The following is a 25471-nucleotide window of genomic DNA, read 5'->3' as shown; positions in this document are numbered from 1 at the left end:
TGTGGTGTTGCTCTTGGTGACTCTGAGAATATGCTGTTTTATCCCATGTAAAGTACAATATATTATACACTGACTTGCTGCGACTGAACAAATTTGCATTTGTACTAAAGTATTATGGGATTATTAGAGGTATCGTCATTCTCAAATTCCATGACTGTGGCCATAGTGCTTGGCTTTTTATTTCCCCCTTGTCTAGCCACATCTCCACTGGGCAGCACTTTCACCTGTCCTGGAGATGGCTCACTGACCTTGACTCTATGCCTCGCCCAAAGGCATGAAAGAATGGAAGACAGTTTGAACCAGTGTGTTGCTATGACCGACATAGGGAATGAGGTGGCTGGTGAGCTGCTGGAGTAGTCAATTTATTTTTCTGAACAAACTTCAACTTTTATGTATGGAGCTGCGTATGGCCCAGGATCATCTTCAACATCTGGCCCAGAGCTCCCTGTACTGATGTGCTGATCTCTGAGCATTGGGGCCGAATTGGTGGCCAATGCATCAGATGCTGCTGTAGTACAAATGGCAGGGGCATATATTGATCGTGTGACCACAGTAGCATCTTCAAATCTGCACTAGATATTCTCTCAGATTCAATGGCACTGGTCTCTCCCATATGCAGATCCCACAGTCTTAATGAGCAGGTGTTTACCTTTACTGCCCAGTATGCCTTATTGGCCCTGGGGGAAGCAGTCACAGCCCCCTGATTTTCAGAGAGGTGGGCTGCTAATTGGCTGGAAGGTGGATCTGGCAACCAATTATCAGACATGGGTGGGGGACTGTACAAGTCCAATTTAAGCACATGACAGCAGCCAAGACTGAGGGAATTGAAGCAACAGTGATGGGAGAGGAAAGGCAGAAGGCTGGAACCTGGGGCAAGGCTATCCCTCGCTTTGTAGATACCTACCTGGAGGTCCTCCTTGAGGCAATGAGGGAGAGGAGGGAAGTCCTTTTTCTGGAGGGTGGTAGGAGAAGGCCACTCTCCCAAACCAAGTGGGCATGAATTGAAGTTGCTGAGAACATTCGCAGATGAAGTGTGGTCAGGAGGAACTAGGTCCAGTGCCAGAAAATGTTCAATAAACATATTCGCTCGGGCAAGGTGAGTGCAATACCAGGCCCTCATGACAGGTCTCTGGGTATTCAACCTCCAGCAGACACATCAGCTTCAGGAGCATGTTGCTCCTGAACATGGAAGGAATGTGTGCCTAGGGTACCCACAGACCACTCAGCAAGGCCCAGAGCCATAGTGCCAGAACTGATACTTGCAGTTTCCTGTGTCAGTGAGCCATTGGCATAGACCATAGAGGACAGCAGTGCCTTATCTCTCTCTCTTTTTGTCCTTTCAGGAGAAAAGGGCTCATAATGCCCTAGAAAGGATGCTGACAGGAGAAGGACATTGTGACTGCCATGGAGGAGGGAGCCATGGAGATTGCCGGAGTGACACGTCAGGAGCAAGTCCACGAAGGTGGGATGGGCAATCTTGATGGAGTGGGTGAAAATATATTACAATCGGTAGATGGATATGGAATGCACTCCACCCGATCCAACAGCATGTGACAGACAGCTGCATTGGGATGTCTCAGCACAACAGAGGCTTCTGCTCTCCAAGGCTACTTCTCGTGATTTCTTATGTTTCTCGCAGGCTGATATGGAGGGTCCTGTGACAGCAACAGGGCAAGCGCTGGAAGCAGAGGCAGCAGAGCAAGCACCGTCATATCTAACAAGTACACCCTCCACCAGTGCAAGTACACTCACATTGGTGGGTCTCACAAGTGATTAGATAGGGTGGCACTGGGCGATGAGCATGTCACGAGTGAGCAGGTGGAGGTGAGAGAGGCATGGCAAGTAGTGGAGGGAAGCTCTGTGCAGCATCGTAAGAGTTCATGGAAGTTATAACCCAAAAGGTTTACAAAGAATTTCTAATACAGGGAACGTAGAAACTAGCACTGAGCCTCACTCTCTTACTGCATAGGAATGGGTTTGGGAACTATACAGGAATACATAAATATTCTGATTGTTGCTGTATGCTGGATGCTCAAATTCATTTCTCCAGTCACTCTCCACAATACTGCAATGAATAGATGAGTTGCATAAACCCAGCTGGTTCACTAATGTCCTTCAAGGAAAATAACCTGCTACCCTTAACTCAATCAGGCCTACACATGACTGGTCTGCACCAGGCGGTTGATTCTTAGAGGTGGCAATAAAATGTGGCCTTGCCAGCATTGCCTACATCATGAGAACAAAATTTTAAACTACTACTGCAAAAGAAGCATCCATCTCCAGTTAAGTGAACCAACAAGTTAGGAAAACATCTGGAGAAATGATTACTTGAAAACTGAAGCTTAAATCACACAGTCGGTACTTTTTGTGTATCTGGGCTTAAGTGCTACAATGATTTCGAACACTATGTACAGTTTACTTGTGAAATTCTGGCATAAAATCAAGGCAACTATACAGACAGGCTCATTTAACAGTATGAATAATATCAATGTTGGACTAGACTTCAGTATAAGAAAATAACCCCATCATTCACAATTTAAAAACAATCTACAAATTCTGTGACCCATAAACATTTAAGATAATAAACTAAAAATGACATTTACATGGTGAAAGTTTCAGTTCAAATTAACAACTACCGACATAATTATATTTCAGTTTCCTATTCAGGAACAAACAATTCAGGATAATTTCAGTAATCTATCCACCAAAAACGTGATACAGCACCTGCCCCGGGAAAGGGGGTCGACTCCCAGTCCAAGATGTTGCTGAGACCTGATTGGCATTTGATTGGCGAGATATCTGAGCTAAAATCTGGCCTGCTGAGGACGTTTGCTGAATGATGTTTCCACCGGGCACCATCGAAGTGCTGAAGAGATGATGTTAAAAATCTGTTACCAAATAATCAACCACTACACAACAACAACAACAACTTGCATTTATATAGTGCCTTTAATGCAGTAAAACATCCCTAGGCACTGCACAGGAGCGTTATCTGATAAAATTTGACATCATGTCACATAAGGAGATATTAAGACTGGTGACCAAAGACTTGGACAAACAGGTAGGTTTTAAGGTGTGTCTTAAAAGGAGGAGAGAGAGGTATAACGGCAGAGGTGTTTAGGGAGGGAATTCAGAATTCCAGAGCTTAAGAGCCTAGATAGTTGAAGGCACAACCACCAATGGTGGAGGGATTAAAATTAGGGATGCGCAAGAGTATCATTACTGATAATTACTGTTTTATCTTTACTTAAAATGTAAAGGAATCGAAGGGAAATTGGTGTTTATAGGCGAACTTTAATGGAAAACTCAATAATGAATCACTACCACTGTTGACTTCCACAATATAGGAAATCATAATTCAACCAATATGCACTCACTTTTTGATCCATAATTTATTACTGAAGATAAGAAATTAAAATCTTATGATTGTCCAGACTGTTGATCACCAACTGGATTTTTAAAAAAGTGTTTATGGTTTATTCCAATGTTCTTTGATAGATCCGCACCGATAGATGTGTTTTTCATTCTTGCACTATACATCATCTAGTCCTTGCAAAGTCATAAATAGCAAAACAAAGCTTTCTCCAAATATCCCAACAATGCATCTTAGGTTTGGAAGAATATGCCTCACCCAGCATGTCATTTAAACCTCCCTTTTCAGCCATCCTACAACTTACCTGCAGAGCGAGAAGGTCTATTTAATGCAAAGTCTTGGTTGCTCATGTCATACTGATTTGTGTGCGTGGGGCACTGGGTCAAGACCGGCCAAACTTTACCTTTATCTCAAGGAGGTGGAAGTTATGCTTTGTTGTACAGAACCTTGTTCAAACTCAGTGTATCAGCTTTGGCTCAGTTGGTAGCACATTTACCTCTAAGTCAGAAGGTTATGGGTTTGAATCCCACTCCAGGACTTGGTGCACAACAATCTAGTGTGACGCTCAGGTGCAGTACTGAGGGAATGCTGCATAATAGAGGTGCCATCTTTTGGCATTAAACCGTGGCCCTGTCTGCCCACTCAGGTGGATGTAAAAGATCTCATGCGACTATTTCGAAGAACAGCAGGGGAGTTATCCCTAGTGGCTTGGCCCATATTTATCCCTCAATCAACATCACAAAAATAAATTATCTGGTCATTATCACATTGCAAATTAGTTGCCGCATTTCCTACAACAGTAGCCACACTTCAAAGAAGTGCTTTGGGACGTCCGGTGGTCATAAAAGGTGCCAAGTAAATGCAAGCCTTTATTTCTTCCTTATTCACTGCATTCAGTTTTCAACATGGCACCTCAGGAGGGATATATTAGCCTCAGAGGGGGTGCAGGACAGATTCATCAGAATGATATGGGGACCTCAAGGGTTAAATTATGTAGGCAAGTTACATAAACTTGGGTTATACTGTGTAAAGTTTAGAAGGTTGAGGCGTGATCCGATTGAGATATTTAAAATTATAAAAGGATTTGATAGAAGTAGATGCAGAGAAGCCATTTCCTCTATCAGGGGAATCCAGAACAAGGGGACATTGGGCCTGGTTTTGCTTTCAGTGGTGAGCAAACAGCGTCAGCCATTCCTTACATTTATGCACAGACTCTCTATGGGATTTCACATTGGAACCTTCTGTGACTGGAGAGCCATTTTGGTGCACCACCCTCTGCAGGGGATCTGGCACTTGTGTGAACAGGGAAAGCAATTGTCCATCTCCTTAACCAATCAGATTGAAGAATTATTACTGAGGCGTGTAAAGTCTGGGCAATAAGTGTAAGTTAAAATACTTAATTCAATGTCAAATCAGGTACAGAATGCAAAATTAAGAGAAATAAAGATGGAATTAAGAGAGAGAGAGAGATAAAAGAGATAAATAAAAAGTAAAAGAAACATTTTTTAAAATTTCAATGATATTTAAAATCTGAAGGAATGAGATGCTACACTTGTAAAAGTTAATATTCAGTGCCACAGAAGGTTTTTGGCATAATCAACACTTATCATACTTATTAAGTTAAAAATGTACTTCTATTGGAATAGACAAGCCCCAACATTTTCTTGCATGTTTAGTGGGTATCCATCATCTAAGTACCAGAACTTCATGTTGTTCCATGTAGTTTAATGCTAAGCCTCTCAGCGAGATACCGCGATAGTGAAACTTCCGAACGAGCAGAGCAACTTGGATTTCCTGATTTCTGCATTGATGTGTGCATGTGTGGTTAATGGAAGGTCCTGTCAGATTTACACTTTAATAATGGTGAGTGCTGTTAGTCTCACTGTTATTTCTACAGCAAAGTCTGACCCATTTTCTTATAATTAGAGCTAGGCCATTCAGGAGTGGAATCAGGGAACAGATTCCCACCTCAAAAAGGTTGTGGATGCTGGATCAATTTAAATTTTTAAGACCGAGATGAACAGATTTAGAGATATGGATCAGATGCGGGTAATGGCATTGAGATATAGATCAGCCACGATCTATCTGAATGGCAGAACAGGCTCAAGGGACTGAATGCTTACTCCTGCTCCTATGTTCCAACTCATGAAGACCACAGTTTTTAAGGTCATTGTTATACAAATGCTGTTACATACATTTCCACTTTCGGTTAATGCTATAAAGGTCCACAGAGCACTGAGAGCTTCTACTGTCAAGTGATGAGTCTAAATTATCTAGGCTTAGCTAAGTGGGTATTTTCCTATGTGGAGAATATCCATACTCCATATCGAGCACATTAGTACAATTTTAGGAAATATCTTGGTAGTTTGTTTTGAAGCCATTTCAGCTTGGTGGTGAGCATCCGCATATACTAGATGATGGGTAACAAAAAACAGTGGCCAAATTAATGCTCATGGCAAGATCGAAGAATTACTTCTTCCTTGCTGAATAAAGTGTCAGGAGAATGACCATCTTTCCTCCCACTGAATATTCCAAATCTGCCTTGCTGTAAGAATAAACAGGAGACCAACAGATTATTTAATCCACAGAAGATTAGCGTGTTTTGCCGTAAACTGAACTGATCTCCTCTGTATGAGGGATCCTTTCGCTAACTGGTTCCTGCTTTTGCTAAGGGTGTGCCTCAATTCATTCTGCAATCCTGAGGTGCTTCTGACAGAGTTAGACCATCCACACCACACCTTTGGCAGATGTGTATGACATCATGGCAAGGAACCAAGGATTGAATCTTAGTTGTTTACTAACAGACCACAAATGGGTTGCCAATCCAAAGCCTATCTCACAGAGACAATAGAGAACATGTGTAGAGTTCAATGTGGGAGAAGCTTCATGAAAAGCTTTCTATATGGCTGACATCAGTCAGTCTAAGATGTACAGGTAATGCTGAGCTAAATGCTCAGTCTGCCCGCACACATCAGCAATTCTGCTTTCACATTCCTGAACTGAACAAATTAGTAGGAAATTTCAGTCAGCCAGGTATGAAAGTTGTGAGGTAGATTCAATCGGGAGAAAACCAAGTTAGTCCTAGGTAGGCCAATAAGTGAGTTAGCACAGAGAAGGTGATGTTAGAAAAAAAACTGTCCAAACCTCATAAGATGTAAAAATTGCAAAAGCTAAATTGATTGCAGCAATATATAAACAAAATGTTCTATTGTAATATAAACATAATATACTGATATATTATGGAACACACACATAAACAATGGAAAACAGGAATGCTACCAGACAATAAAAACAAGACCCAAAACGTTAACTCTGCTTCTCTTTCCACAGATGCTGCCAGACCTGCTGAGCGGTTCCAGCATTTCTTGTTTGTATTTCAGATTTCCAGCATCCGCAGTATTTTGCTTTTATGTTACCAGACAACTCATGGCTAAATTTCTTAAAATTAACAGTGTCCCAAAGTGAGACTCCTGAAATTGCTGCTTTTAGGTAAAAGATGAACAAATAAGGAAGAATGATTTTATTGGCTGCAGCTGACATGCCCTGAATCTATCTGTTGACATTAATTGAAACGTGTGATGTATCCGAGATGCTCTTACACTTACCTGAATGTTTGTCCTGCTCGTCCAGGCTGGAATGAACCTCCTTGTGAGTAGATCTGTTGACCTCCCGCTGCTGACGTTGTAGACATTGTCTTCTTTTCACCTGTGTTTAAAAAAAATCATTATGACAACTTCTGAACTGATGAAATTGCTAATGGACTGTTTAGTCAATGTAATACTGAGAACATTTTAGGAAAATTTTTGCCACATGGCAGCCAAAGAAACATTGTGAAATCTGTGTTTGACGACAAACTTCTACATCAAGGCAGCATTTGACCGAGTATGGCATCAAGGAGCCCTAGCAAAACTGAAGTCAATGGGAATCAGTGGGAAAACACTCTGCTGGTTGGAATCATACCTAGTGCAAAGGAAGATGGTTGTGCTTGTTGAAGGTCAATCATCTGAGCTCCAGGACATCACTGCAGGAGTTCCTCAGGGTAGTGTCCTCGGTCCAACCATCTTCAGCTGCTTCATCAATGACCTTCCTTCAATCATAAGGTCAGAAGTGGGGATGTTCGCTGATGATTGCACAATGTTCAGCACCATTCACAACTCCTCAGATACTGAAGCAGTCCGTGGAGAAATGCAGCAAGACTTGGACAATATCCAGGCTTGGGCTGATAAGTGGCAAGTAACATTTGCGCCACACAAGTGCCAGGCAATGACCATCTCCAACAAGAGAGAATCTAACCATCTCCCCTTGACATTCAATGGCATTACCATTGCTGAATCCCCCGCTATCAACATCCTAGGGGCTACCATTGACCAGAAACTGAACTGGAGTAGCCATATAAATACCGTGGCTACAAGAGCAGGTCAGAGGCGAGGAATCCTGCGGCAAGTTACTCACCTCTTGACTCCCCAAAGCGTGTCCACCATCTACAAGGCACACATCAGGAGTGTGATGGAATACTCTGCTCTTGCCTGGATAGGTGCAGCTCCAACAACACTCAAGAAGCTCGACGCCATCCAGGACAAAGCAGCCTGCTTGATTGGCACCCCATCTACAAACATTCATTCCCTCCACCAGCGACGCACAGTGGCAGCAGTGTGTACCATCTACAAGATGCACTGCAGCAATGCACTGAGGCTCCTTAGATAGCACCTTCCAAATCCGCGACCTCTACCAACTAGAAGGACAAGGGCAACAAAAGCATGGGAACACCACCACCTGCAAGTTCCCCTCCAAGTCACACACCATCCTGACTTGGAACTATATCGCTGTCCCTTCACTGTCGCTGGGTCAAAGTCCTGGAACTCCCTTCCTAACAGCACTGTGGGTGTACCTACCCCACATGGACTGCAGCGGTTCAAGAAGGCAGCTCACCACCACCTTCTCAAGGGCAATTAGGGATGGGCAATAAATGCTGGTCTGGCCAGCAACGCCCACATCCCATGAATGAATAAAAAAAAATATAAAACATGATCTATTTTTAAGTAATGTGGCAAATCTGCTATTTTGTAAGAGAAATTATGATATTAGAAGGCATGAAAAATTTTAAGGTGCATAGGAGACGTATAATTTTGGTTGAAAAAATCAGTCATTTTATTTGTCTGTTGTTAATTTTTGTAAATTTCAAGCTTGTTGAATCAGCTGATTGTACACGCCATGAAACAGATGTTTAATAGTTTCCCTCCTCACTGATACTGCATGAATTCATTCTGGGCAGTTTTAAAAGATCAACATAATAACAGCATTAACCACTGGTTGTAACCACAGGGGACAAACAGTGCGGAATAGATCCTTCCTCTGACATTCTAAGGAAGTGTTAGTCTTTGAAATTCGCTGCATACACTGAAAGTGTGCCCAAGACAACAAGGAGATGTGATCTGAGAATATAATTCTGTCTATATACTTCAGGCATAATGACCAAGCACTCACATCATTGTGTTTGATATTAACAAAGGTATAGAGCTGTATAAACAGTAGTGCGGCACTGGTAGAAAATATTAATGCTTCGCCATGTTTAACACTGTTGCAATGATAGCCCATGTCCAAAAATGGGTTCAAGAGATTCAGCATATGCATTGTTAAAGGCCCATCATAAATAGCTCCTGCCGTTACCTTGGGGAGGAGTGGTTTAGGGAAGTGACATTACTGAGTTTAGAAAATGGAAAGATCTTGAACTAGCGAGTGTTTAAAGTCCAGAATGGAATAAAAAGAATTTTTTTCTCAGTTAAAAATGGCAATAATATTTTCACACAGCACCATCAGCCACTTTCACTTTCAGAATCCAGGAGCAGAATTTAATGCGGCCCTTAAAAGCGGAAATGGGGGGGTGGGGGGACGGAAAACTGCATCGGAGCTGTCTGCCTGGAAATCCAACATCGTGAAGTTGGTTCTGGATTTTGTCAAAGGCGGGAAAGCACCATGATGGCAATGACACCATGGGCTGAATTTTACCATCCCTCCGACATCGAGGGTCGTGTTGGGGGTGCATGGAAAATTCTTCCAGGAGAGATCCGCCACAATCCCCGAAACTGTGAAGGCCCCGCTGCATTTTACTGGCGACCGCAAGTCCTTGATATGGCCCTCGGCCGCTCAGCTGCAGGGCCTTCATTTAGATATTAAAATGAATGAAAATAAATGCAAAATAATTACCTGTACCCGACGGCCATCCCACCCTGCCGAATCACTTTTTGGAGATCCGAGACGTGACACTGGTGAGGAGGGGTGAGGTGTGATATTTCCAGGGTGGGGGGGGGGGGGGGGGATGGGAGTGGAGAAAACTGCTTCCATTGGCTGAGGGCACGGTGAAAAGGGGTTGAAGGGCAAAGGTAACTAAGTTCAGGGGGAAAGTTTGGCTTGGGAATAAAGTTTTATTTGGAGGGAAAGGCCCAAAAATAGAGTATGTGGTCATTGGGGAGTGGGGGGGGGGGTGGGGGTGTTGTGCAGGGGCGATGGTAGAGGGGCTTTCAGCTTTTATTGAATTTTACACTATTAATGTGAAAGCAATGTATCTGTAAAAATGTAAATTCGACTGAAGGGCTTGAAGCCCTTTAAAAATGACACCACACCTGCACGGTGGTGCTGGACACCATTGCCGGGCACAGAGTGGCTGCCTCGATGACGTCATGGGGGGGGGGCTGTTCTGCCCCCGCCATTTAAATGAGCCCCTGTGCGAAATATTGCGGGGGCTCAGCGGCACACAAGTTGCTTGTGCACGGTCCCTTGTTTCAAGCTTGCCGCTGAGAATGGCTGCAAGCTTATAAAACTCAGCCCCCTGATGCAATAGGAAACTATTTTAAATTGCTGAGCAACAATTTAAATGTAATTATTTGCAATATTATGAGAGGCTCTCGACTGTGTCAATGGCAGGCGGCACTCACGTGCCTTTCGGCTCACGTTCATAAAAACCTGGCAGCAGCGAGGTAAGAGGTTCCTGAACATTGCTGGATACCGGAACAGGTGAGTTCGGAGGCCATTGTTGGACTGTGTTGCTGTGTGCTCTGCAAAGGGGTTTGGGGTCTCGGGGGCTCTGTGTCCCTGGGTCTCTTAAAGTGTTCAGTGTTAGTGTGGGGGGGATTTGCAAAGGTTCAGTGTGGGCGTGGGTGAACTGCATTGGGTTAATAAACAGCTGTGTGACCTGGTTGTTCGGTCAAACTGTTGGAACGAAGAATGGGCCAATCAGTAAGGTTGGACTCTGAGGTCCATTATGGTCCAGTTGCCGAGAGAATTGTCAAAAGCTCAGTTGCCAAGGCAGGGTCATTTCTGCATCGATAGCGACCTGCAGGCTTACAGGTCATCTAGAATAGATCTCATAAACCCTGTATTCTTGGACCCCCGTGACCTAATGCAGTGCCTCCAATGGAGGGAGGAACAAGACGCAGCTGCGTCTGTCCGTGAAGCTTCACGAAGAGAGCAGGAGCAGCCGGCCAGGCCAGGAAGGGCCCATGCTCGCCAGAGTGTGTACCAGACACAGATCAGCTACCTCCAAATGTCCAAACACCATTGTCAGTGAAGACGACGGTTCTCCAGGGAGGCCATCACCCACCCAAGCGCCCTGCTGCAGGATGAGTTGCGACCAATGGCCCTGAAGAAGATTACTGCGGCACTAAACTTCTACGTATCTGGATCTTTCCAGGGATCCACCGGGGACATGTGTGGTGTCTCCCAGGCAGCAGCCCACCATTGCATCAAGGTGGTGACCAAGAGGTCCAGCAACTATATGCGCTACTGGACTGACCCTGACAGTCAGGCTGAGAGGGCCATCACTGGATTTCCCTGGGTACAAGGTGAGATAGATTGCATGCATGTGGCTATTAAGGCTACGACAGAGCAGTTAGCCGCTTTCATTAACAGGAATGATTAACGTTCAACTGGTTTGCGAACACTGAAAGCATTTCCTCACGGGTTCCTGACTGCTGGGTGGTGAAGCCCAACAATAATCTAACGAGGTAAAAACAAGAAATGCTGGAAATACTCAAAAGATCTGGCAGCAACTGTGGAGAGAGAAGCAGAGTTAACGTTTCAGTTCAGTGACCCTTCTTCAGAAGGGTATCCACTGAAGACTTGGCTGCTTACGCCTGTGAGGAATCCTCGCAATGCAGCGGAGGAGAGATACAACAATTGCCACTGCTCCATCCAAGCGTTCGGGCAGGCCAATGGGCTACTGAAGATGAGATTCTGCTGCCTCGATTAATCCGGTGGAGTCCTGCAGTATGCCCCAGCGAGGGTCTCACATATTGTGATGGTCTGCAGTGCTGTGCACAATCCAGTACTGCAGAGGGGGGAGGCCTTACATGATGATGAGATGCCTGAGCGACACTCCTCCACTGACAAGGAGGACGCAGAGGAGGGAGAGGTCAAGCAGTAATGGATGCCGAAGTCACAGCACTGAAGGCCAGACACGTTGAGTGACATGCAAAACAGGCAAGCGACAACCTCAATTACCCATTTCCAGCTATCCTGATGCCCACTCACTGAGAACGAATGAGGACTCACCTTCAGGCATGAATTCTGTCATCTCCTTTCCATTTGTGTCCCCTGACTTGCGACGAGTTGCAATGCGCGCTAGTGCCCATGGGAGAACATATGTTGATGAGGGCTATGACCATATTGGTAATGCACGGAGGGGGAAGGGGGAGGGCAACATCTCACAATTAAGGCATAATGGCACATGGCTTTCAAACAACAAAGCCGAATGATTTGAACAAAGGATCTTTTAATTATGGCTGTGTTTGCTGACAACGCAACCACTAGGTGGCACACTACTAGCACAAGCACAAATGCAGCCCCATCAACTGAAACGTCACTGTTTGTGACGTCGCAGGCAGCTGCAAGGAATAAAGATGGCTGCTCAATTTGACACAAAAAATGCAAACTGAACCCAAAGCCCCTCACCCCTCAATGGCCGCAATCACCAACTCCAACTCCCCGAAAAGTACCCTGCGATTGCAGCCTCAATCGCAGCTTTCTCTTTGGCACTTCCTCCCTCGATCGCTGCTTCTCTTCCCTGCTCCCGCCTGCAATCACCTCTTCTCTTCGGCACCCCCTCCTGCCCCTGTCTGCTCACCGGTCCCTCCTGTCGCTTCTGACTGTTCGATTTTCCAACACGCCATTATCTCCTGCTCCCAACTGCTTGCTGCTCGCACCCCACCTCGCCGCACCCCACCTCGCCACATCCACCCCCCCCACCCCCGCTGCACGCTTCTCATCTTGCCACTCACTACCCCGCCCCCCCACCACTTACCCACTCATCGCGTGGTTACATCATAACCTGCGGACATCATTTAGCAGTGACGTTGGCGCACGCATGCGTGGATTCATGCTGGCAAGCGTTTGGATGCACCGATGACATCGGCGATCGCTCTGCGTGCGCTCTGCATTGTCAGGAGACACTTAGTTTAATTATTTAACACAAAACATATATGGTACACCCATGAGACCCAAAGTGTGGCTATGCGCTCTTCGTAATCCATTTGAGGGTGCTCCTACGTGGTGTGATCCCAGCAGCAACAGCTGGGCTGGAGGCATGCTACTGATGAAGCTGCCCCTTGGCTTGTGATGACTTTGGTGGGTGTCCTCTGGCTGCCAGAGGCTTAGAAGGCTGAGGCTGCCTGGGGATGTCCCAGACAGATGCTAGACTCTCAAGTGTTGCAGCTGCTGTAGCTGAGCTCACTAGTGGAAGGGGCTGAGGAGCCAGTGGCCACACTCGAAGCGTCCTGAGGGGAGCCCCCAGATGCAGATGGCAGCCTCTCCTCCTCCCTTTCAAGGGTCTCCTGAACCTCCCTGCTCACCGGAGAAGGGCCAAGAGCTTCGAGGTGCCTGTTCCTTCTCTTGCCTTGCCACTGCTGCGTTGAGCTCATGGCGTTCAGGTCTGCACGTGTCTGTGGGATCTGGCGCCCCATGAGGGCACCAATCTCTCGATGGAGGAAGCTATGTGCTCACGGGCCTAAGACATGGCAGCAGTAATGGCAAGGATGGACTCCTCCATCGTCCACTCGTAGCTGTGCATGACCTCTGGCATCACCAGCATGCCCTGTGCTGTCAACACCAGAGTCTCATCATCATCATCCTGGGGCTCAGCATGGGCCTGGCCATCCACAGTCCTCCATGCCTGTTGGAGGCCTCAGCCAGCTGCTTGGGCACGTGTGTGGTGCTCTCACCAGCTTGTGACCCTGATTCTAATGCTGAGTTGGTACCTACTGAGATGAAAGTATCTAAGCTGGTGGAAGGTGAAAGAGAGTGCCTGTGGACCCCTGCGAGTGGCTACCTGCATGAGAGAGCACGAACACATCTGGGCTAGGCTGTGCAGATCTCCTAATGCCTGCCATGCATGACATGGGTCTCCAACACTGATGTGCATACTGACGAGAGGCTATCCTCACTCTCTTGCACAGAGACTCCAATCTCCCCATCTGATATTGTGCGGCCACCCTGGTTGCCCGCCAGCTCCAAGGCCTCTTCCACGGCAGACGTGAATGGATGTAGATGTGGGAGTCCTCTGCCAGTCTGGGCCATCTCCCTCCTATCATAAGCCCTCTTGTCCTGCAAGAGGAAGGATTGAGATAGTAGAAAATGGCACAGAGATCAACATGACAGTTCTGCTCTATTCAGCCCCTCAATCCCGACTTGGGTATCCGATTCCTCTCATGCTGACACTTGCGGTCAGGTAAGTTAAGGGGGGGGGGGGGGCGAGCTTTTTTTTGATTCATTCATGGGATGTGGGCGACGCTGGCCAGGCCAGCATTTGTTGCCCATCCCTAATTGCACTTGAGAAAGTGGTAGTGAGCTGCCTTCTTGAACTGCTGCAGTCCATTTGGGGTAGGTACACGCACAGTGCTGTTAGGAAGGGAGTTCCAGGATTTTGACCCAGCGACAGTGAAGGAACGGCGATATAGTTCCAAGTCAGGATGGTGTGTGACTTGGAGGGAACTTGCAGGTGGTGGCGTTCCCATGTATTTGCTGCCCTTGTCCTTCTAGTTGGTAGAGGTCGCGGGTTTGCAAGGTGCTGTCTGAGGAGCCTTGGTGCATTGCTGCAGTGCATCTTGTAGATGGTACACACTGCTGCCACTGTGCGTCAGTGGTGGATGGAGTGAATGTTTGTAGATGGGTTGCCAATCAAGCGGGCTGCTTTGTCCTGGATGGTGTTGAGCTTCTTGAGTGTTGTTGGAGCTGCATCCATCCAGGCAAGTAGAGAGTATTCCATCACACTCCTGACTTGTACCTTGTGGAGGTGAGTTACTCGCCTCAGGATTCCTAGCCTCTGACCTGCTCTTGTAGCCACGGTATTTATATGGCTACTCCAGTTCAGTTTGTGGTCAATGGTAGCCCCTAGGATGTTGATAGTGGGCGAATCAGCGATGGTAATGCTGTTGAATGTCAAGGGGAGATGGTTAGATTCTCTCTTGTTGGAGATGGTCATTGCCTTGCACTTGTGTGGCGCGAATGTTACTTGCCACTTATCAGCCCAAGCCTGGATATTGTCCATGTCTTGCTGCATTTCTACACCGACTGCTTCAGTATCTGAGGAGTCACGAATGGTGCTGAACTTTGTGCAATCATCAGTGAACATCCCCACTTCTGACCTTATGACTGAAGGAAGGTCATTGATGAAGCAGCTGAAGATGGTTGGGCCCAGGACACTACCCTGAGGAACTCCTGCAGTGATGTCCTGGAGCTCAGATGATTTACCTCCAACAACCACAACCATCTTCCTTTGTGCTAGGTATGACTCCAGCCAGCTGAGGGTTTTCCACCTGATTCCCATTGACCTCAGTTTTGCTAGGGCTCCTTGATGCCATACTCGGTCAAATGCTGCCTTGATGTCAAGGGCAGTCACTCGCACCTCACCTCTTGTGTTCAGCTCTTTTGTCCATGTTTGAACCAAGGCTGTAATAAGGTCAGGAGTCGAGTGGCCCTGACAGAACCCAAACTGAGCATCACTGAGCAGGTTATTGCTAAGCAAGTGCCGCTTGATGACACTGTTGATGACGCCTTCCATCACTTTACTGATGATTGAGAGTAGGCTGATGGGGCGGTAATTGGCCAGGTTGGACTTGTCCTGCTTTTTGTGTACAGGACATACCTGGGCAATTTTCCACATTGCAGGGTAGATGCCAGTGTTGTAGCTGTACTGGAACAGCTTGGCTAGGGGCGTGGCAAGTTCTGCAGCACAGGCCTTCAGTACTATTGCCGGAATATTGTCAGGGCCCATTGCTTTTGCAGTGTCCAGTACCTTCAGTCGTTTCTTGATATCACGCGGAGTGAATCGAATTGGCTGAAGTCTGGCATCTGTGATGCTGGGGACTTCAGGAGGAGGCCGAGATGGATCATCTACTTGGCACTTCTGGCTGAAGATTGTTGCAAATGCTTCAGCCTTATCTTTCGCACTAATGTGCTGGGCTCCCCCATCATTGAGGATGGGGATATTTGTGGAGCCACCTCCTCCAGTTAGTTGTTTAATTGTCCACCACCATTCACGGCTGGATGTGGCAGGACTACAGAGCTTCAATGTGATCCATTGGTTATGGGATCGCTTAGCTCTGCCAATCGCATGCTGCTTACGCAGTTTGGCACGCAGATAGTCCTGTGTTGTAGCTTCACCAGGTTGACACCTCATTTTGAGGTATGCCTGGTGCTGCTCCTGGCATGCCCTCCTGCACTCTTCACTGAACCAGGGTTGGTCTCCTGGCTTTATGGTAATGGTAGAGTGGGGGATATGCCGGGCCATGAGGTTACAGATTGTGGTTGAGTACAATTCTGCTGCTGTTGATGGCCCACAGCGCCTCATGGATGCCCAGTTTTGCATTGCTAGATCTGTTCGAAATCTATCCCATTTAGCACAGTGATAGTGCCACACAACACAACAGACGGTATCCTCAATGTGAAGGCGGGACTTTGTCTCCACAAGGACTGTGCGGTGGTCACGCCTACCAATACAGTCATGGACAGAAGCATCTGCAGCAGGCAGATTGGTGAGGACGAAGTCAATGTTTTCCCCTCGTGTTGGTTCCCCCACCACCTGCCACAGACCCAGTATAGCAGCTATGCCCTTTAGGACTCGGCCAGCTCGGTCAGTAGTGGTGCTACCAAGCCACTCTTGGTGATGGACATTGAAGTCCCCCACCCAGAGTACATTTTGTGCCCTTGCCACCCTCAGTGCTTCCTCCAAGTGGTGCTCAACATGGAGGAGTACTGCGTCATCAGCTGAGGGAGGGCGGTAGTTGGCAATCAGTAGGAGGTTTCCTTGCCCATGTTTGACCTGATGACATGAGACTTCATGGGGTCCGGAGTCGATGTTGAGGACTCCCAGGGCAACGCCCTCCCTACTGTGTACCACTGTCCCGCCACCTCTGGTGGGTCTGTCCTGCCGGCGGGACAGGGCATACCCGGGGATGGTGATGGCAGTGTCTGGGACATTGTCTGTAAGGTATGATTCCGTGAGTATGACAATGTCAGGCTGTTACTTGATTAGTCTGTGGGATAGCTCTCCCAACTTTGGCACAAGCCCACAAATGTTAGTAAGGAGGACTATGCAGGGTTGACAGGGCTGGGTTTGCCGTTGTCGTTTCCAGTGCCTCGGTCGATGCCGGGTGGTCCATCCGGTGCTATAAACGAAGGTGGCCTGTGGTCAAGAGGCAGCCATGCATCTGTCAAAAAGACATAAAATCCTAGCCACAGCCAATGTTGCAGTGCTGCTACCCTCCCCATGTCGCGCAATATCCTGCATGGTCACATGTAAAGCTCAGAAAGGCGACTGGTATGCAGCACTCACCTTGGCAGAATGCAGGAGGTCATTGACCCTCTTCCTGCACTCAACCCAATTGCACTGGGTGACCCCACGGCTGCTGACCTCTTTTCAATCTCCACCAAGGCTTGCTTGGTCAGGCGGAACGGCCTTTTCTTGCCATCACGGGGGAAAAGAACCTAAGGACTCCTGCCTTTCCCTTGCAGCCTGGAGGAGAATCTGCAGGGAGGCATCACTGAACTGTGGGGGCATGTGTCTTGCCTTGGCCATCGTCTTCTGCCCCCTCACAGGGTGACTACAGGAACCAGTCAGGCTGACAATGAATCCAAGGCAGGAGTGAATGCAGCGCTGGCAAGCCTTTAAATATGGCGTCAGCACCTGCTCTGGAGTCATTTGAGGCCGTAATCAATGACTCGCCTCCTGGCCCATGGTTGGGGGTGGGGGGGGGACCCACGCCTCCTCTGTGCAAAATGGCCGCTCATCATGTAATCGCGGTGGGGCAACTGCCCATGTGACGGATGGGAATGGCAACCTTTACCGGCAGTGTGCTCATTAAATTCAGCCTCAGGTGTGCAGATCACACCAGCTGTGCAATGAAGGACATGATTTTGGGCTGAGGTGAAGCCATGCCTGTGGCTGAGTCAGGATTGAAAATATCATACCTTGAATTTGCTCTGTGTTGACAGTCCTGTTTTGCAGATAGAAGATGCATGCTGTCTGAGAAGGGAGAGACAAGAACGCAAGGAAAGTAACGGATGAGAAAAGGCCATTTGGCCTTTCAAATCTCTTCCCTCTGATAACTTAATAGGATCCAGCAATACTTTAAATATTCCTAATGCTACTAGCCCACCCTTTAAATTGTTCAAAACTGTACAACTCTTCAGCCAACAAATTCTTCCCAATATCAGGTGCAATTACCTTCACTGTCACTACTTTCCTATATTAATGTGAAGTAAAATTCTGAGTGTTGATATTTTGAGTATGTAGCCACATTCTTTTTAGATTGTCGAGCTGGGGCTTCTGTACACGTTCCTCATAGCCCCCTGCCTTTAATTTGAGATTAGTCTTGCTGCATTTCTCTTCAATGCTGTACATATTTTTTGTGGCTAGATGACCAGAATTGAACACAATACCTCAGTGGGGAATATTTCCGTTGTACTGTGTGCAGCCAACTCGCACAAACCATTTATAAAGTGAGTGCTTAGAGTGGCGCTACACATCACGCACATCAGAAACCATCCCCCCCAGTGCGTTCTTAGCACTGTTTGATTACTTTGGTTACATAACCCAATATTCTAGTTGCTGCTTTTTCCTTTGCCATAAGTCCCTACATTGAAAGTTAACAAGTCAACTATCACTTTCAGGCTCTGTCATAGTTCAATTTTATTGACTGTTTAGTTACATCGCACAATCTTTGATCAAATGCACAAATTTACAGTCATCAAAATTTTTTTTAAAAAGGACTTAGCAAAGGTGGATTGGAAAAGGCAGTTGCAGTATTGAACAATAATGGAGCAATGGAAGACATTCAGGGAAGGGATAGTTCAGGTACAAACTTGACATATTCTTTACAGGAAAAAGGTAGAGCGTCCAAATCTAATGCACCCGAAAAGACAAAGAAAATAAAAGTTAAAATAAAACAGAAAAAAATGGCTTGTTTCAAACGTGAGGAGCAAAATTCAGATAATAGCCAGGAAGATTACTTTGCATCGGTATTCACCGAGGAGAGGGACATGACGGATGTTGAGGTTAGGAACAGATGTTTGATTACTCTAGGTCAAGTCGGCATAAGGAGGGAGGAAGTGTTGGGTATTCTAAAGGGCATTAAGGTGGACAAGTCCCCGGGTCCGGATGGGATCTATCCCAGGTTACTGAGGGAAGCGAGAGAGGAAATAGCTGGGGCCTTAACAGATATCTTTGCAGCATCCTTAAACACGGGTGAGGTCCCGGAGGACTGGAGAATTGCTAATGTTGTCCCCTTGTTTAAGAAGGGTAGCAGGGATAATCCAGGTAATTATAGACCGGTGAGCCTGACGTCAGTGGTAGGGAAGCTGCTGGAGAAGATACTGAGGGATAGGATCTATTCCCATTTGGAAGAAAATGGGCTCATCAGTGATAGGCAACATGGTTTTGTGCAGGGAAGGTCATGTCTAACCAACTTAATAGAATTCTTTGAGGAAGTGACAAAGTTGATTGATGAGGGAAGGGCTGTCGATGTCATATACATGGACTTCAGTAAGGCGTTTGATAAGGTTCCCCATGGCAGGCTGATGGAGAAAGTGAAGGCGCTTGGGGTCCAAGGTGTACTAGCTAGATGGATAAAGAACTGGCTGGGCAACAGGAGACAGAGAGTAGCAGTAGAAGGGAGTTTCTCAAAATGGAGACGTGTGACCAGTGGTGTTCCACAGGGATCCGTGCTGGGACCACTGTTGTTTGTGATATACATTAATGATTTGGAGGAAAGTATAGGTGGACTGATTAGCAAATTTGCAGACGACACTAAGATTGGTGGAGTAGCAGATAGTGAAGGGGACTGTCAGAGAATACAGCAGAATATAGATAGATTGGAGAGTTGGGCAGAGAAATGGCAGATGGAGTTCAATCAGGACAAATGCGAGGTGATGCATTTTGGAAGATCCAATTCAAGAGTGAACTATACAGTAAATGGAAAAGTCCTGGGGAAAATTGATGTCCAGAGAGATTTGGGTGTTCAGGTCCACTGTTCCCTGAAGGTGGCAACGCAGGTAAATAGAGTGGTCAAGAAGGCATACGGCATGCTTTCCTTCATCGGACGGGGCATTGAGTACAAGAGTTGGCAGGTCATGTTACAGTTGTATAGGACTTTGGTTCGGCCACATTTGGAATACTGCGTACAGTTCTGGTCGCCACATTATCAAAAGGATGTGGATGCTTTGGAAAGGGTGCAGAGGAGGTTCACCAGGATGTTGCCTGGTATGGAGGGCGCTAGCTATGAAGAGAGGTTGAGTAGATTAGGATTATTTTCATTAGAAAGACGGAGGTTGAGGGGGGACCTGATTGAGGTGTACAAAATCATGAGAGGTATAGACAGGGTGGATAGCAAGAAGCTTTTTCCCAGAGTGGGGGTTTCAATTACTAGAGGACACGAGTTCAAAGTGAAAGGGGAAACGTTTAGGGGGGATATGCGTGGAAAGTTCTTTACGCAGAGGGTGGTGGGCACCTGGAACGCATTGCCAGCGGAGGTGGTAGATGCGGGCACGATGGAGTCTTTTAAGATGTATCTAGACAGATACATGAATGGGCAGGAAGAAAAGAGATACAGAAGCTTAGAAAATAGGCGACATGTTTAGAGAGAGGATCTGGATCGGCGCAGGCTTGGAGGGCCGAAGGGCCTGTTCCTGTGCTGTAATTATCTTTGTTCTTTGTTCTTTATTATACCAAGTAGAGGAGGGGACTGACAGGAGGCAAAGAGAAGTTACAAGAAAAGGTTATCAGGTAATATTAAATTGAACCCCAAAAGGAAACTGGATGAGCACTTGAAGGAAATAAAATTGCAGGGGTAGAATGGGGGAGTGAGTCTGACTGGATTGCTCCGCAGAGAGCTGACATGGACTCGAAGGGCCGAATGGCCTCCATCTATGCCGCAAATGACTATCAGTGCTGAATATCATTTGGCATTTCCCTTCACAATTGCATGGACTATCTAATACCTCTATAACTCTTTTCCTTTTTACTTGTCCATTTTGATTCAATCTCAGGTTCTACCGTGCAGTCCTCTGTCTTTGAGTTTAATCAGGACTTTTATTTGGGATTTTAACAACTAATGAAAGTAGGATTTTTTTTTAAACATAGAAAAACCTGGCCAAGCCCCACAGTGGAAGGCATTGAAATAATTGAACAGTGTAGTGTTTATGCCCAATCAAGCAGTATTGGTTGGGTGCCACACTTGCATATTAAAAGCCTGTAGGTTGTAGCTGTATACAGAATTTCTCAGGTTTTGACATGAAAAATATTGGATCACAGTGAAGTAACAGTAAACTAAGTATGGATTAAACCTTCCCCCATCTGAGGTTTTACACCACTGATGTTCAGAATGTGCTTATTTGAGGCCAATGAAAAGAAGGAAGCTACAAAGAGGCATGAAACAAAATGTGTAAAATGGTTAACAAAAAGGAAATTGGATAAATAGTTAAAATAATGAGTAAAGTGAATTAAGAGACTTCAAGCTAAGATTCACACTTTCAAGAATGGTAATTGATGTATATTAATTATATCTGTATATAATTATATATGTATATCTGTACTCAATCTTATCTTTAGAGAGATATAAAGGGTTAGTAGAATTCCCACATCATCCACAAAACATGACTAAGCATTTTTAATTGTAACAAATGCAATAAATGACAATTTGTGAAGAATGTTGCGATTCGTGCAAACCCTCAGTACGTCCAATAGCAACACATCCTGACCAGATTTATTAAAATTGAAGATATATCACGACTTCACAATAAAGAAGGCAATTTAAAAAAAGGGTTTACTAATCTAAGAAAATCCAAGCACAGTACCCAGAATATAGTAGGGCATTTATCAAAAATATCATTTTAAAGAACTAGGAGAATGTGACTGCAGTTTCTTTTTTACTAGTTTGTCCTAAATTGCAATAATACTTGTAAAATTTTACTTTCATTGGAATCGAATATAATATAGCTTTGCCCTAAAAAGACATCTATATTTTCCATACTTTGGACAATTAAAACGCAAAGAAATGCTCTGCTGTGAGTTCGAGGGGATTAGGAGGATTACATTGTGCCTCACGATGTGTTTGTGGGTAAATTGGGAGTTTCTCAATTTTCTATTCAGCAATTTTGCAAACAAAGTGCATGCTTCACTGTAAGATTAATGAACTGACATTTATGTTGGTTTAAGGGGACCGTTAGCTACTTGACAAAAATGCAAAAGGATCTTTATTGCAGGCAAACTGTGATTGTCTTTTTTGCTTCACTCTGCTGCAAATCTGTTGTGTGAAATTGGCTGATTTAAAACACGTCCAGGTTCTGAAGAAGGGTCACTGAACTGAAACGTTAACTCTGCTTCTCTCTCCACAGTTACTGCCAGACCTGCTGAGTATTTCCAGCATTTCTTGTTTTTACCTCGTTAGATTATTGTTGGGCTTCACCACCCAGCAGTCAGGAATCCGTGAGGACAGACCCCTGCACTCAGAAATGAGCATCAGCACCAGCCAAGGGAGAGGAAGCTGGAGATGGGATGTGGGGGTGGGGGGAAGGGGGTGGGTTTGCTGTTTGTTTCGTACCTCCCTTCTGTTGCTTTGCTCCCCACACTCAGTTCTATTTGGGAGTAAAACTTCATGCCCAAGCAGTCAGTCAGAAAGATTTGAATGTTTGCATGTATGTGGATATTAGGACTGACAACCTTCCCTACCCTACTCCATCCCAGTCAAACAAAAACTGCAATAACAAACAAAAACATCAAAGTAGATAATAAACTGCAAAGGAACAACATTGAAACAGATTGGGAATGTAAGCTTTACCCTCATTGCTACATTCCCAAAATGTTAAGAGTTTAGGAACTTTTTCTCTGCTTTTTCCACTTGACTGTGAAAGGTTAATACTGGCTTTAGCATTCAGTAACACAGAAGAGCAGAAAATAGATCAGTTAGTGCTCCCGTTCCTCAGCTCACTACCAAAGGAGGACTGAGGTCCCAGCTGAGGAAATCCAGACTCTTCTGTCAAACAGTTATGCCAGAAACACTCTTGTGCATTCGCCAAATTAAACAATAATGTTTGATAAATGTATCAGCAATACTCCATACAGTTGCCTTACAGGAACTGTTAGCAGAAACCTAATGAGGGGTGCCCAGAAAGTGACAGAGGAATCAGTGAAATGACCTGGAACTGAACTCCTGGAATTGCCATCATCTAGAGAAATTTACACCAGACATTTACCTGTCTTTGACTGAGCGACTTCAAGCTCTTTTACCATTGAAGTATCTAAGAGCCACAGTAATACTAACATTATATCCGCCTTCCAAGTGAAAGAAAAACTTTAGATAGCTCTTTCAAAGAGGTCTGAACATTAATTTGCTAAGAACTACATTAAGTTCTCAATTTGGAGCTAGGAAAGACCTGTCTGGATGCAGTATCTATATAGTGTGCATGAAATGAGGCACTAAAATTTGTTCCAATGGTCACAAAGGGCTTTGATAGCAACAATATGCACTCAAATGAAACTAGGCCTCAACTTCAACGCAATGATGGAGTACTCTGGAGGATCATGTGGTAGCACTACCAGTCTAGGAAACACATAATCCAAAAACATCCATCATTTAATATAGGAAGGCTTATATGTGCAAAATGCAGCAGGAGCCCAGGAGTGCAGCAGAGCAGGGAAGGGAGGGAAGAGGCCCCATAGCTGAATGACTTAGTGCAGGCAATACAGTTTGGTGAGGGAGCAGAACCAAGCGGTGAAAGGGAGCTGCAGCAGGTGGCAAGATAATGAAATAATAAAATAAATTGATTAAATTGATAAATAATGTTAAAAAGAAATTGGAAGTGATGCAGAAAATGAAAAGAAAAGTCAACCTGAAGAATAGGACAACAGGCTGGCAGCTGATTTAGGAGAGAAAATTAAGAAAATTAGTGCACAATATTACCTAGTAGCCAGAGACTGTAAGTACAGAGATAGAATAGCTGTTTACATAGGAAAATTCCATTATGTTTACAGCTGCAATTTCAAGGATGAAAACATTGACAAAAAAATGACAAAAAAGCAGAGTTAGGATCTGGAATGCACTGCCTGAGAGTGTGGTGGAGGCAGATGCAATCATGGCTTTCAAAAGGGAATCGGATAAGCACCTAAAGAGAAAACACTTGCAGGGCCACGGTGAAAGAGCAGGGGCGTGGGACTAGCTGAGTTGCTGCTGCAGAGGGTCGACATGGATATGATAGGCTGAATGGCTTCCTTCTGTGCTGCAGCTATTCTGTGATAGCATAAAAAAATCTGGACTTAATTCAGTAAGTTTGGCTAGAAACTTAACTCGACCAGCCACATAAATACTTTGGCTACAAGAGCAGATCAGAGCCTGGTTTTTCTGTAGTGAGTTACATGCCTCCTGACTCCCCAAGTCACGAGTGATGAATAATCTCCACTTGCCTGGTTGAGTGCAGCTCCAACAATCAAAAAGCTCAACACCATCCAGGACAAGGTAGCTTGCTTAACTTGGCACCCCATCCACCACCTTAAACATTTACTCCCTCCACCAACACGACATGGCTGTGCTTGTACCATCTACAAGATGCACTGCAGCAACTCACGAAGGCTTCTGCGACAGCACCTTCCAAACTTACCCAGGAGAACAAGAGCAGTAGGTGCGAGGGAACACCATCAACTACAAGTTCCCCTCCAAGAAAGGAGTGTTAAAGAACATTCGAGAGAAGGGGCAGATAGAGAGAGAGAGCAGAGAGAGGGCAGCAGAGGAGGGGGCAGAGAAAGGGGTGGGTAGAGAGTGGGGGCAGAGAGAGAGGGCAGGGAGACAGGGGTCAGAGAGAGGGGGGTCAGGGGGGGTCAAAGAGCGAGGGGGGAAAGTGCAGCAGAGGAAGGGGGGTCAGAGAGAAAGGCAGCAGAGAGAGGGGGATCTCAGACAGAGGAAACAGAGAGAGGGGGGCAGAGAGAAAGGTGGGGCAGAGAGAGAGAGAAGGGGCAGAGAGAGAGAGCAAGAGGGTGACAGAGAGACAGACAGGGGGGCAGAGAGAAAGAGACAGGGGGCAGAGAGAAAGGTAGGGCAAAGAGAGAGGGGGGCAGAGAGAAAGAGAGGGGGGACAGAAAGAGAGAGCAAGAGGGGACAGAGAGAAAGAGAGAGAGATAGCAAGAAGGGGACAGAGAGAGAGCAAGAGAGGGGGGCAGAGAGAGAGAGCGGGGTCAGAGAGAGAGAGGGGGGGCAGAGAGAGAGGGGGGGGGCAGAGAGAAAGAGGAGGGGGAAGAGAGAGAGAGAGAGGGGACAGAAAGAGAGAGAGAGGGGCAGAGTGAGAAAGAGGGGCAGAGAGAGAGAGAGAGGGCAGAGAGAGAGAGAGAGGGCAGAGAGAGAGAGAGGGGGCAGAGAGAGAGAGAGGGGGCAGAGAGAGAGAGAGGGGGCAGAGAGAGAGAGAGGGGGCAGAGAGAGAGAGAGGGGGCAGAGAGAGAGAGAGGGGGGGCAGAGAGAGAGAGAGGGGGGCAGAGAGAGAGAGAGGGGGGCAGAGAGAGAGAGGGGGGCAGAGAGAGAGAGGGGGGCAGAGAGAGAGAGGGGGGCAGAGAGAGAGAGGGGGGGGCAA

The 25471-nt window shown here is 46.2% G+C and overlaps 1 protein-coding gene across 5 annotated transcripts in view; it reads right to left on the bottom strand.

Moving 5' to 3' along the window:
• Positions 1-25471, bottom strand: part of arnt2 (aryl-hydrocarbon receptor nuclear translocator 2) — a 503920-nt gene that overhangs the window by 88804 nt on the left and 389645 nt on the right. For all 5 annotated transcript variants that reach the window (XM_068017713.1, XM_068017714.1, XM_068017715.1 and 2 more), the window contains exons 14-15: positions 6979-7078; positions 2725-2866 (exon numbers count right to left, since the gene is read on the bottom strand). In XM_068017713.1, coding sequence (XP_067873814.1) covers positions 2725-2866; positions 6979-7078 — 242 coding nt within the window. The remainder of the gene's footprint in view (positions 1-2724; positions 2867-6978; positions 7079-25471) is intronic.

This window comes from Heterodontus francisci, chromosome 38 (genome assembly GCF_036365525.1).
Source record: "Heterodontus francisci isolate sHetFra1 chromosome 38, sHetFra1.hap1, whole genome shotgun sequence".
NCBI classification, from domain to species: Eukaryota; Metazoa; Chordata; class Chondrichthyes; order Heterodontiformes; family Heterodontidae; genus Heterodontus; species Heterodontus francisci.
The sequence above is the reverse complement of the archived record's forward strand: the minus strand, read 5'-3'. Positions and strand labels throughout refer to the sequence as shown.